Genomic DNA, 13623 nt, shown 5'->3' on the forward strand with positions numbered 1-13623 from the left:
ATGGAATTGCATATTGTGTCAGGAAAGGACTATTTTACTTTTGCTGTCAATTGCGCACTGGTAGTATAACTAAAATAATACATTTACTCCCCAATCTAACCCCCATATGCCTTTATGAAGCGGCATTTAAATTTTTACAACTGTTCCCTGAGAGCCAATACAAGAAACACATATGTGGTAAATTTGTTTTCTTTCTCTTTTTTTAGCCTGCACAGTGCAGATGTGGGGATCTTAGTTCCCTGACCAGGGCTCAAACCCATGCTCCCCTGCAGTAGAAGGATGCAATCTTAACCACTGGACTGCCGGGGAAGTCCTGACATGGTAAATATTTTTGCATTTAAAACATTTTGCTCTATGGGCGTCCTATCCATTACTTTACTTTTTTTGGCAAATTCCTTTCAGATTTTAAATTAGAAAAACAAACAACCAATCAAAATTCTATTTTTGATGAATGTGTAGGTGTTCTCAGTCAATATTTGATAAAAGTTTCATACAATTTATTTCTTTTCAACAATTTGGCCACAACATTGCAAATCAACTATACTTCAATACATTTAAAAAACTTGGCTTTTACCTACTATTATGTATTGATATTTTTCTCCTTAATTAAGCTTTTCATTAAAGTGGGGACCTACGACATTCACAGAAAAACAAAATGAACAAGATGGCTAAGACTCTTCTTTAAAATATGATTAAGATTTTTACAGAGGATTTTGGAGTTCAGAGATGTGTGTTTAAGAAGCAATTGATGGTGCACCTGATATGGAGAGAAGGGATTGGAGTAGGGGGAGAGTGAAGTAGGCTGATGATATTACAGTAGATGGGGAAGATGGAACCTGGATTAAAGTAGCAGCAGTGGAGATGGCGAATAGCCTCAAGAGGTCTTTTGAGGTGTATCCTCAAAACTCGATGATGGATCAGATATGTGGGACAAAGGAAAAGCTGAAGTAAGGAATGACTCTCAGCCTTTTGGCTTGACGCTGACATTTTCTGAGATGGATGAGGGGAGAAGCATGCTTAGGTGGGAAAATTATTTGCTTCAGGTGGGACACTAAATATTTAAGATGCCTATCAGAAATTCACTAATGTGGAATTCACTCAAGATAGAGAGATAATTTGGAAGACAAACTTTTATGAGTCATCAGGATTAGACATATGTAGTAGATGAAATCATTGCGACCTCGTGGACTGTAGCCCAGCAGGCTCCTCCGTTCATGGGGTTCTCCAGGCAAGAATACTGGAGTGGGTTACCATTTTCTTCTCCAGGGGATCTTCCCAACCCAGGAATCGAACCCACGTCTCCTGCATTGCAGGCAGACGCTTTAACCTCTGAGCCACCGGGGAGATAGTAGATGAAATCATTAAAAGAGTGTTTACAGAGGAGAGAAGACAATTTGAGACTGAGGCTTGAGGCACTTCAATATTTAAATGATAGGTAGAGGAGAAGTACTCAACAAAATTCCAGATGGAGCACGGAGGAGGAATCCAGTATGGTGCTTTGGGAACCAGGAGTGAACAGTGTTTTGTGGGGAAGTGATCAGCTTTGTGATGAAAAGGTCAAGGAAGACGAACAAAGAAGTGTTCATTAGGTTTGGCAGGACAATTACATGTGACCTTGAAAAGTGAAGCTCCAGGACTTCCCTGGTGGTTCAGTGGCTAAGACTCCAGGCTCCCAATGCAGAGGGCCTAGGTTATATCCCTAGTCAGGGAATTCGATTCCATATGCTGCAACTAAGACTTCACATGCCGCAACTAAGACCTGGAGTAGCCAAATAAATAAATAAATAGTTTTTTAAAAGAAATAAAAGTTAAGCTTCTATGGAGTGGGGAGGACAGGGCTAAAACAAAATAAAATCTGAAATGAACTTCCAGTTAGAAAATGAAAGATTAAACACATGCACTTCCTAACCCCTCACTAAAGGAACAGTCAAATTCGAGTTTTAATATCACAAAGTTGAAGCCCAAGGAAGATGAGACAAAAGAAACATTGTGGAGGCTAGAAAGCAGAAGAATAAATGGTAACTCATTTAGCAGAACATGAAAAGTCAAATTCCAAGATTAGTTTTAAGAGAGACCAGAAGGAACTTTATGAGCAGAAACACAGAAAGGCTCCGGAAATGGCAGAGTTAGGTAACTCTGAAAGTGGAGTGAAAGTGGCAATGAAAATACGAAGATTAATGTCTTTGAGAAGCCTCAACCATTCTGAGCAGCCAGGGTAGTGCCCATTTCTCACATCAGCAGAAGAAAGGAGGATTATTACTATAGAAGCTGACCCTGTGGATTTTTAAGGGGAGGGACCCTGGGCACCACTGAGGGAGAGCTATACCACAGAAAAAAGAGAATTCTGTAAAAGTTGAATTGGCATGGTCTAATAGAAATATAAGGTGAGCCATAAATGTGAGCCATGTGTGTAATTTTAAAATTTATAGTAGTCATATTTTAAAGGTACAATTAAGCTATATATTTTATTTAACCTAATATGTCAAAATATATTATCATGTCAATATGTAATCAATATAAAAATTGCTAAGTACTCAGAAGCTACATGTGACTAGTGGCTACCATATTGGACAGTGCAGATCTAGACACTGGGTGGTAAGAAATCTGAAATTCCTCTCCTCCATCATTCGGCTCCTAAAACCCTGACAAGTTATGTCTTGGAAGAGAAGAGACCAGACTTTTTCCTGTAAAGACTCTAAATGGCCCAAGAGTATAGAATTAATACATCAACATTCACAGGTCTTTCAAGACACCCCGCTTCCCTGCAGCCAAATTACCCAACAACAAGGTCAGGTTATTGACAGCTTTCCCCCACTTTGACTTTATGCAGCACTTCCAATCATATTTTTTAGTATCTCATTATGAATATAAACAAAGAGGCAAATATCACTAGATGCTATTCTTCAATATGAAAAATGAAGACACCTCCCTCACAAAAAATAATAGTTAAAACCTGGGGAAAGGAGTTTTCAGGGGGAAGACTTCAAAGGACTTTAGTATATCCTCATAGAGATAAGAGATGATATGGTACCAGGGAATGTGAAGAGTATGTTTTATAAATATAATTTGTAATTATAAATATAACTTTATGATATTAATATTATAACAACAAATACAGAAGATTTGATAGAAAAATTTGATGAAAGCAGAGACATATTTCCAGAATAAGAAGAAAAGCTGTTGGAAACTTGGAAGGAAAGGATAGGAAATTGGAAGTTCAGTCTAGAAGTCCAATACCAGAACAACAGGAGTTTCAGGAAGAAAGACTAAAGAAAAGGGAGGGAAGGGGATTATTAGAGTGATGATGGTATAATATTTTCCAGAATGTAAAGATTGGAGTTTCTGGATTATACTGGGCTCCCCGGTGCAGTATTAGGAATAGAACCACACATCAAGACATATCAACAGGAAATCCAGAACACTGGAACAAAGAGAAATCCTAAAGACCTTACAGAGAAAAGAAAAACACAGACTCACTGATTAGGAATCAGAATTTCACTGTTTTTTTTTTTTTTTTTCTCAAGGACAATCTGGAAAGCTAGAAGACTATTGAGGAATGGCTTCAAAATGTTGAAGGAAAATACTTTTTAACTTAGCATCTTATATAAAGCCAAACTGGCAGTTAAAAATATAGAATTAAGGTATTTTCAAACATCCATCACCTCAAAAATTTACCTGCCATTTATGTTAACGCAGGAGGCGACTTGAAAAGACAGTCCCCTATAAAAAGAGAGTAACCCAAGAGAGGACAACATGGGATACAGAAGACAGTATCTAACTGGAAAGAGGCAAACGATATGGCCAGGATGACAGCAAAGGAGATGGCAGGACCACAGCTGTGTAGCATGCTCTCTCTGAGAACTGGCGGAATTTCCTTTGCTGCTTTGTATAGTAGCTTCTGACAGTGGTCATCAATCCTTGGTGTAGTTTAGCTTGGATCTGCCTCATTCTAATCTCCACCTCTCTGGTTACGAAATATTCTCCCTGTGTGTCTTTAGTTGGTATTTTCTTCTTCTTACAAGGACATAAATCACATTTGACTGGAGCCCACTATAATGACCTCATCTTAATTTGATTACATCATTTAGACACCCTAATTCCAAATAATCCACTTTCAGGTCCTAGGTGTAAGGATTTTAAAAACTGTTTTGAGGGACACTGTTCAACATAAAACAGTTTACACTGAAAGTGAAAGTCGCTCAGTCGCTCTGACTCTTTGTGACCCCAGGGACTATAGAGTCCATGGAATGTTCCAGACCAGAATAATGGAGTGGGTAGTCTTTCCCTTCTCCAGGGGATCTTCCCAACTCTGGGATCAAACCCAGGTCTCCTGCATTGCAGGCGGATTCTTTACCAGCTGAGCTACCAGGAAAGCCTACAGTTCACCTTGTGGCCTCTCAAATTCATATCTTTCCCATGTATACAATATATTCAACCAACCCCAACATCCTTCAAAGTTTTAACCCTTTCCAGCATCAACTCTAAGGCTTAAATGTTATCTAAATATCTTCTAAGTCAGTTATGGGTGTGACTCAGTTTCTGGTCCATCCTTGGGCAAAATTCCTGTTCACCTGTGACCCTGTGAACCCAGAAAACAAGTTGAAGGCAAGCAGAGGTTCAGAACACACAGGAAAGATATTGCTTAGACAACACAACTGATGGAATATCTGTTAGGTTTGAATGTACTGAGCAGAGATTTACTCTTAAGCAGAGAATTTGGGGGAGAGTAATGACAACTGTTTATCAAACTAAACAAATAAAAAGGAAATGTAATCCAGGATACTACACAGTGCAGCTATGAATCAGTTCAGTTCAGTTGCTCAGTCGTATCTGACTCTCTGTGACCCCATGGACTGCAGCAAGCCAGGCTTTCCTGTCCGTCATCTACTCACAGAGCTTACTCAAAACTCATGTCCATTGAGTCAGTGATGCCATTCAACCATCTCATCCTCTGTAGTCCCCTTCTCCTCCCGCCTTCAATCTTTCCCAGCATCAGGGTCTTTTCCAATGAGTCAGTTCTTCACATCAGGTGGCCAAATACTGGAGTTTCAGCTTCAGCATCAGTCCTTCCAATGAATATTCAGGACTGATTTCCTTTAGGATGGACTGGTTGGATCTCCTTGCTGTCCAAGGAACTCTCAAGAGTCTTCTCCAACACCACAGTTCAAAAGCATCAATTCTTCGGTGCTCAGCTTTCTTTATAGTCCAACTCCCACTTCCACATGTGACTACTGGAAAAACCATAGCTTTGACTAAGATGGACCTTTATTGGCAAAGTAATGTCTCTGCTTTTTAATATGCTGTCTAGGTTGGTCAAAACTTTTCTTCCAAGGAGCAAGTGGTTTTTAATTTCATGGCTGCAGTCACCATCTGCAGTGATTTTGGAGCCCCAAAAGATAAAGTCTCTCACTGTTTCCATTGTTTCCCCATCTATTTGCCATGAAGTGATGGGACCAGATGCCATAATCTTAGTTTTCTGAATGTTGAGTTATAAGCCAAATTTTACATTCTCTTCTTCCACTTTCATCAAATGGTTCTTTAGTTCTTCGCTTTCTGCCATAAGTGTGGTGTCATGTGGGGTTATTGATATTTCTCCTGGCAGTCTTGATTCCAGCTTGTGCTTCATCCAGCCTGGCATTTTGCATGATGTATTCTGCCTATAAGTTAAATAATCAGGGTGACAATATACAGCCTTGACATACTCCTTTCCCTATTTGGAACCAGTCTGTTGTTCCATATTCTGTTCTAACTTGTTTCTTGACCTGCACACAGATTTCTCAGGAGGCAAGTCAGGTGGTCTGGTACTCCCATCTCTTGAAGAATTTTCCACAGTTTGTTGTGATCCACACAGTCAAAGGTTTGGCATAGTCAATAAAGCAGAAGTAGATGTTTTTCTGGAACTCTATCACTTTTTCTGTGATCCAATGGATGTTGGCAATTTGATCTCTGGTTCCTCTGCCTTTTCTAAATCCAGCTTGAACATCTGGAAGTTCACAGTTCACATACTGTTGAAGCCTGGTTTGGAGAATTTTGAGGATTACTTTGCTAGCGTGTGAGATGAGTGTAATTGTGCAATAGCTTGAGCATTCTTTGGCACAGCCTTCCTTTGGGATTGGAATGAAAACTGACCTTTTCCAATCCTGTGGCCACTGCTGAGTTTTCCAAATATGCTGACAAATTGAGTGCAGCACTTTCACAACATCATCTTTTAGGATTTGAAATAGCTCAACTGGAATTCCATCACCTCCACTAGCTTTGTTCCTAGTGATGCTTCCTAAGGCCCACTTGACTTCCTTCACATTCCAGGTTGTCTGGCTCTAGATGAGTGATCACACCATTGTGATTATCTGGGTCATGAAGATCTTTTCGTATAGTTCTTCTGTGTATTCTTGCCACCTCTTCTTAATATCTTCTGCTTCTGTTAGGCCCATACCATTTCTGTCCTTTATTGTGCCCATCTTTGAATGAAATGCTACCTTGGTATCTCTAATTTTCTTGAAGAGGTCTCTAGTCTTTCCCATTCTATTGGTTTCCTCTATTTCTTTGCCCTGATCACTGAGGAAGGCTTTCTTATCTCTCCTTGCTATTTTTTGGAACTCTGCATTCAAATAGGTATATCTTTCCTTTTCTCCTTTGCATTTCTTTTTCTCGGGGATGGTCTTGATCACAGACTCCTGTACAATGTCACCATCCTCCGTCCATAGTTCTTCAGGCACTCTATCAGATTTAATGCCTTGAATCTATCTGTCACTTCCACTGTATAATTGTAAGGAATATGATTTAGGTCATAACTGAATGGTCTAGTGGTTTTCCCTATTTGCTTCAATTTAAGTCTGAATTTGGCAATAAGGAGTTCATGATCCTAGCCACAGTCAGCTCCCAGTCTTGTTTTTGCTGACTGTATAGAGCTTCTCCATCTTTGGCTGCAAAGAATATAATCAATCTGATTTTGGTGTTGACCATCTGGTGACCTCCATGTGTAGAATCTTCTCTTTGTGTTGTTGGAAGAGGGTGTTTGCTGTGACCAGTGCTTTCTCTTGGCAAAACTCTATTAGTCTTTGCTCTGCTTCATTCTGTATTCCAAGGCCAAATTTACCTGTTATTCCAGGTGTTTCTTGACTTCCTACTTTTGCATTCCAGTCCCTTATAAAGAAAACATCTTTTTTGGGGTGTTAGTTCTAGAAGGTCTTGTAGAACTTCATAGAACCATTCAACTTCAGCTTCTTCAGCATTACTGGTCAGGGCATAGAGTTGGATTACTGTGATATTGAATGGTTTGCCTTGGAAATGAACAGAGATCATTCTGTCGTTTTTGAGATTGCATCCAAGTACTGCATTGTGGACTCTTTTGTTGACTATGATGACTACCCCATTCCTTCTAAGGGATTCTTGCCCACAGTAGTAGATAGAAGGGTCATCTGAGTTAAATTCACCCATTCCAGTCCATAGTGGTTTGCTGATTCCTAAAATGTTGATGTTCACTCTTGCTATCTCCTTGTTTGACCACTTCCAATTTGCCTTGATTCATGGATCTAACATTCCAGGTTCCTATGCAATATTGCTCTTTACAGCATTGGACCTTGCTTCCATCAGCAGTCATATCCACAACTGGGTGGTGTTTTTGCTTTGGCTCCATCTCTTCATTCTTTCTGGAGTTATTTCTCCACTGATCTCCAGTAGCATATTGGGCACCTACCGACCTGGGGAGTCCATCTTTCAGTGTCCTATCTTTTTGCCTTTTCATGCTGTTTCAGCTGTGAATAGCACTTACATGATAAATCTTGAAATCTAATGAAAAATTATGATATGGTTACAAGTTTCAGAGAATGGCAAGGTTTGAGTTTATGAGTGTGTATATGTATGTATAGGTGGAGAAGGCAATGGCACCCCACTCCAGTGCTCTTGCCTGGAAAATCCCATGGGTGGGGGAGCCTGGTGAGCTGCTGTCTATGGGGTTGCACAGAGCCGGACATGACTGAAGCGACTTGGCAGCAGCAGCATGTATGTATAGGAGTGCATGAGTGAGTGTATGTGCACATCTCAGTGTATGCTATATGGGGGTGGGCAAGCTGTTTTTTTAAGAGGGAGTCAGTTGATGACGATAACTCAATATCTTGTTATTTAGAGATAACCGAGTTAAGTAGCAAAAGAAACAGGTAAATACCTTGAAGACTTTTGCCTCTGGGAGTTGTGTCATGGCATGGGAGTATGCATGCTCAGTCATGTTTGACTCTTTGTGACCCCACTGACTAACCTGCCAGGCTTCTCTGTCCATGGAATTCTCCAGGCAAGAATACTAGAGTAGGTTATCATTTCTTTCCTCCAGGGGATCTTCCTGACCCAGGAATTTGACTCCTGCATTGGCAGGCAAATTCGTTACCACTGAACCACCTGGAAAGCTCCATGGGCATGGGAGGGACCTGGTATTTTTCACAAGACTCTTTACACAACGCTTTGGCTTTAAAAAATAAGTGGATGTAAAATTTTAATAAAGGTAAAATTTAAATTAAAAGAATAAAATAAAAAAGAGTACAAGTTTTTGCATAAAATGTAAAATTGACAAAAAGAGCTTGCTTTAGTATTACTCATTATTTTGCATAGTGGTTAAGAGCACAAGTTCTGGGTCTGATTTCTTGGGTTTGTTTGTATCTTGCTTCTCTCATTCATCAACCAGTGAGACCCTTTCCAGTGTGACCTTGGACAAAAGTTACTAGTGGTTAAGGTGCCTCCATTTTCTACTATTTAAATAGTTTCTACTTCATAGGATTACTGAAGAGATTAAATAACCTAGTAATACATATTAATCATTGACTAGCAGCAGCAGCATGTGGTAAGTGCTCAACAAATGTTAGCCATTACAGTTTACATTGAATTGTTAATTCCATCAGAAAATATTTAGAAATGTTGTGAAAACTGAAGAGAGCCAACAGGCAACATGGGGAAATATAAGGTTGCTTCCCAATAACATCTTACTTTTATTACTATGGTTTTTTTTTTAAAAAAACATGTGCAGCAGTCATGCACATATCTTTTTTCTTAAGAGACTTCATTAAAAAAAACATCCTTTAAGAAAGTATATTTTAAACTATTTTGGGCATACATAGCACACAGTCTGGGAATAAACTCACTTTATAGCTGAAGTAAATGGGAATATTGATCTGAAATAGATCTGAGAGTGACCTAGAAGTGAACTGTTCTAAATCACACTGAGCCTCCCCAGACCAATCTGATGAGACTCATAGCCCATTAATACCTGAAGCAGAACTTCTGGTTTAAAATGTTCAGTAAAACTCCAGTCCATTAGATTGCGTTGCTGGGTTTTCTTTATGTCCTCTAACTCGGCTTCTACAGTCATCTTCTTTGGTTTCTTAAAAAAAAAAAAAATCAGAGGAATACAATTTCAGCTTTAATTTGTTTAAGTCCAAATGAAGCCCTCTTGGACTCCATCAACTAACCAGCATGCACTCCATCTAATTGGGGGAAATCTGCATATGTATAAATCCATATGGCAACATTTTAAGAGAACTGCTGCCAGAAAAAGTATGCCTTTGACTTTTTTTTTTTTATGGGCAACATAATCTAAATATTTTTATTGTTAGGTTATACTCTTCTGAGTCCTGTTAGCAATTATAGGCAGGTTTTCTGAACTCACTTCAAGACAGCATTAGTTCTACATAGCTGTATGGTCAGCAGGTGTTCGTGACGTTGCCAAGCCACACTGTCTAGAGAGAAGCATGGAGCCTGGAAGTTTTGCTTGAGCGGCTGGTGAAATTAACTCCTTTCTCTCCAGCTGGAACCGAGCTGGGGTAGGGGGATCTGAATAAACCCCTCTCCTCTAGTATTAGCCCCTTCCTGCTAAGTTTCTCTCTTTTTTTAGTTCATGGTTTTCTCAGATCTTACTGGCATCTACACTTTTAGGGCAATAATTCCCTACCTTTTCAAGAAGATCAGCATTTGTGACCGCTTCATCTTTGATCTCATTGTTCATGGTCTGCTCTGTAAATCAAAGACACCGATATCCAGTTGTGTTTGGGCTTTGTTCTCTCTTTGGTCAATGCTGTGCTTTTTGTTGCCATGTGATCTATGTTTCTGTGCTGAAAAGGTAATTCCTGAAACGCATGTTTCATGCCTCCAAAAAGGTGCTTTTGTCAATAATTCTAAATTAGTGTCTACCTAGATAAGTTATACTAAGTCCTTTGAAAAGAACCCAGCTCCCTATATAAAACATTCCTAAATCATATATTAGATATTCTGCCTTCAGACTGTATGGCTCGCTTCTGACATGTACTTTTATCTTATAAACTGATATTTACTGATTAAACTATGTCAACTGCTCACCACACACTGTTGTCTGTTATGATGCTGGTACTATCACAAAGCCTTTTCAAACTTCTGGGTTGTATCTTGTGAGTGACAGACTAGGACAGGGGCAGGGATGTATGGAAAGGAGAATCACCTGACGAAAGCACCTCCTACTAGAAAAAGCAATTCCATACACTATCCTGGTAAGCTTTTCCCCCATTCATTAACAATTTATTAATTTAAAACCTATTTAATGGGCATCTGCAGATTTACAGAGTTTTTAAAAGTTAGTTAAATGAATAAAATGAATAGGGAGCTGGATTCCACGAGGCCCCTTATCATGGACACACCAGCTCTTGCTATGACCAAAGAGTATACTTATATGATAACTGGGACTGTGATAACCTCCTTGAGTACTAAGCACACAGCCATAAATGGAGAGGGAAGAAACCGACTGATAGTGTTGATTTCTGAATCACCCTGTTTCAGTAAATCTTAAAGTTAACAAATGTGTTATGTAGAGGAATTCCATGATATATGAGTTTCACATGGATAAATGGATACTTTACTGTGAAAGTTTCAGAATGTGTAATATACTCTTGTGACTGTGAATCTCTAAGAAAGAAAGAAATCAAGGACATAGCATATTCCAAATCTGACCAAAGTAATAAAGTTGGCGGGGGGGGGGCGGCATTGAATCTTGTAACATATCTGTCTTACTGCTCAAAGACAGACAGTATGACTTTTTATCACTATCCGAATAATAGCAAATTGATCTCTAGGAAGTCATATATAAAATGGTTCCAGCTTGACTCTCCAGCCACACCTCCTTCTACTCTCCCTGGCTCATTCCACTGCAGACTCACTGGCTTGCTTGTTGTATCTTGAAGTTTTTGAACTTGACTTTCTCTCTGTCTGGCATGCTTTGCTTTTAGATAGTCATCTGTTTCAAACCCTTCATTCATATTGCTGTTCAACTGTCACCTCCTCAAGAGTCTTCTGCTTCTTATCCTGCTTGATTTTTGATCATAGCATTTATCCATGCCTAATAATATTTGTCTGTCTCTCCATCTCAAATGTGAATTCCTAGGGAATAAGAACTATTTTCCCGAACCGTACTCTGAGCACCCAAAACACACCAGGAACTCGGTAAATATATATATATTTTTTGATTGAATGAGAGAAATCTACATCACGTATTAAAACTATCGAGCCAAATAGAGAGTGCAGAAATGTGGAAGAAATCCTACAACAACAGCTTATTTGTGGGGGAAGCATAAGCTCAGCTGGTAAAGAATCTGCCTGCAATGCAGGAGACCTGGGTTCAATCCCTGGGTTGGGAAGATCCCCTGGAGAAGGGAAAGGCAACCCACTCCATAATTCTGGCCTGGAGAATTCCATGGACAGTCCATGGGTTCGCAAAGGGTCAGACATGACTGAGCAACTTTCACTTTCACAAGATCTAAATTTTCACTGTATGGCAAACAGAACCACATCTGGGCTTCTAGAGGGACTAGCTAATTACATCTAAGCAAGATAGGCCAAATGTTTTACTTGTCTTTAGGAGCATAGCTACTTATATTTTTGCTACTAGATCCATCTCACTTTGGGCCGGTGAGGGTGACAGCATGAATGTTCCATTTTGATTTATAAGAAAACTATAAATTCAATTCAGTTTAATATTTATATAATACAGACACTCAAGAGAAAACTCAGGCCAACTATAACTCTAAATAGACCATTATGTCCCATGTGTCCTTGAAGCAATTGATATGCAATCTGTGGAATAAAAATTATTCTATTCTATGGGCTGCCAGATTTCCGGGAGACTTGATATTCCCTCCTGTGTCTAAGGATCCAATAGAAAAAAAGTCTCCAGTTTAGAAAATACGTTTTAAAAAACTGTGCATCAGATATTTTGTCAAAGGGAAGAACATTCTAAGACTAATCTGAACTCTATTTAATAGTAGAGTAAAAGTCATTTTTTTTTCTTTCTTTCTGATTTCTTCCTTCAACCGCATAATCCTTTGACAGTGTGATTCAGTAGTTTTTGACACATCTGGAAATGGATGCATTCTCATCCCTTTGAAAAATAGCTTTCCTAATCTGTTTTACTTTAGAGATGACAAGATCCCTCTGCAAAGCAGTTACTTTATTAAAAAAACACTCAACAAGCATAAAGGGCACATCTAAACCTATAGCCTCATGGTTATCAACTCTCAGGTTTTCCATAAATATCCAATAGGCCCCGTCAAGTTCAAAACCAGTCTCAGATGGAAATCTACTATTCGGTTGAGAAAAGCACAAGTATTTAGCCCTTCAAGTCCAGGAACAGGCTTTTCTATGTATTTGATGCTAAGATGGCTGTGCAGGAAATACATGAACAATTTCTGCTTTGTTCAGAGATTTAAAAGTGGCTGCTTCAGAAATGTGACTCAGTTAGGGGAAAAATGCAAAAACAAACAAACAAACAAAAGACTAGCAACAACAAAAATTTCTCTTACATGTTAATAACCTCAGTGAGGCACCAAGGTTCATCTACCCATCTCCATCCAAATGTAACAAGTCCTTGACATAGGCCAGCCTACATCAGGTAGAATCCCTCACAGGCCATGCGCTCAGCTCTCAAGATTGCTTGGCCACTAGGATACACCGTCCATTATACCATTTTTAGCCATGATGATTTAGGGAATTGCTATAAACGTTTACTTTGCACCAGGACTCAGAACACAAATTTATGTGGTTTGACCACCAGGTGGCAAAAGTTGCCTGAGGAAAACTATGTACCAACTGCTCTGTTTTTTCTTTAAAAACAAAAAAAAGGCAAAATAAAACAAACAAACAAAAAACCCTCTGGCCTTATCTCTCTCCTGGCTTATTCTGGCTCTATATTAACTCAAAATGACTTCTTTATTATACATTTATATTCCCATAGGACTCACTAATGCCGTAATATCTCAATTTAATTTTTTGTGAGTTAGGCTAATAGGTAAGGGTATCTAGAATAGGGAGATACAGAACCAACTCTAAAGGTAAGGAATCAGCCCTGAAGGTAAGCAACCAGCCCTAGGAAGTCCCAAAGGCAGCAAAATTGGGTATGTATAACCATGAAGAAGAGAATATGGATATGGTTAAACCACTAGATGCATCACAAGGAATTTCTTGGAACTGAGGAAGCCACAAGACACAGTGGAGGAAGCACTGATTTGGATCCCTCTTTGGAATCCTGACTTCCTGCTCATATGTGGTTGAACAAGTTACTTAACCCCTCTGAGTCTTTGTTTCCTCATCTTCAGGATTAGGCTAATGCTAACTTCCTCA

At 39.2% G+C, this 13623-nt stretch overlaps 1 protein-coding gene across 1 annotated transcript in view; it reads right to left on the minus strand.

Moving 5' to 3' along the window:
- The window catches only part of SPAG17 (sperm associated antigen 17), a 242972-nt gene that overhangs the window by 120934 nt on the left and 108415 nt on the right, over positions 1-13623 (minus strand). Inside the window, exons 16-17 of the mRNA XM_018046513.1 lie at positions 9935-9996; positions 9254-9367 (exon numbers count right to left, since the gene is read on the minus strand). Coding sequence (XP_017902002.1) covers positions 9254-9367; positions 9935-9996 — 176 coding nt within the window. The remainder of the gene's footprint in view (positions 1-9253; positions 9368-9934; positions 9997-13623) is intronic.

Source organism: Capra hircus, chromosome 3 (assembly GCF_001704415.2).
Source record: "Capra hircus breed San Clemente chromosome 3, ASM170441v1, whole genome shotgun sequence".
Lineage (NCBI taxonomy): Eukaryota > Metazoa > Chordata > Mammalia > Artiodactyla > Bovidae > Capra > Capra hircus.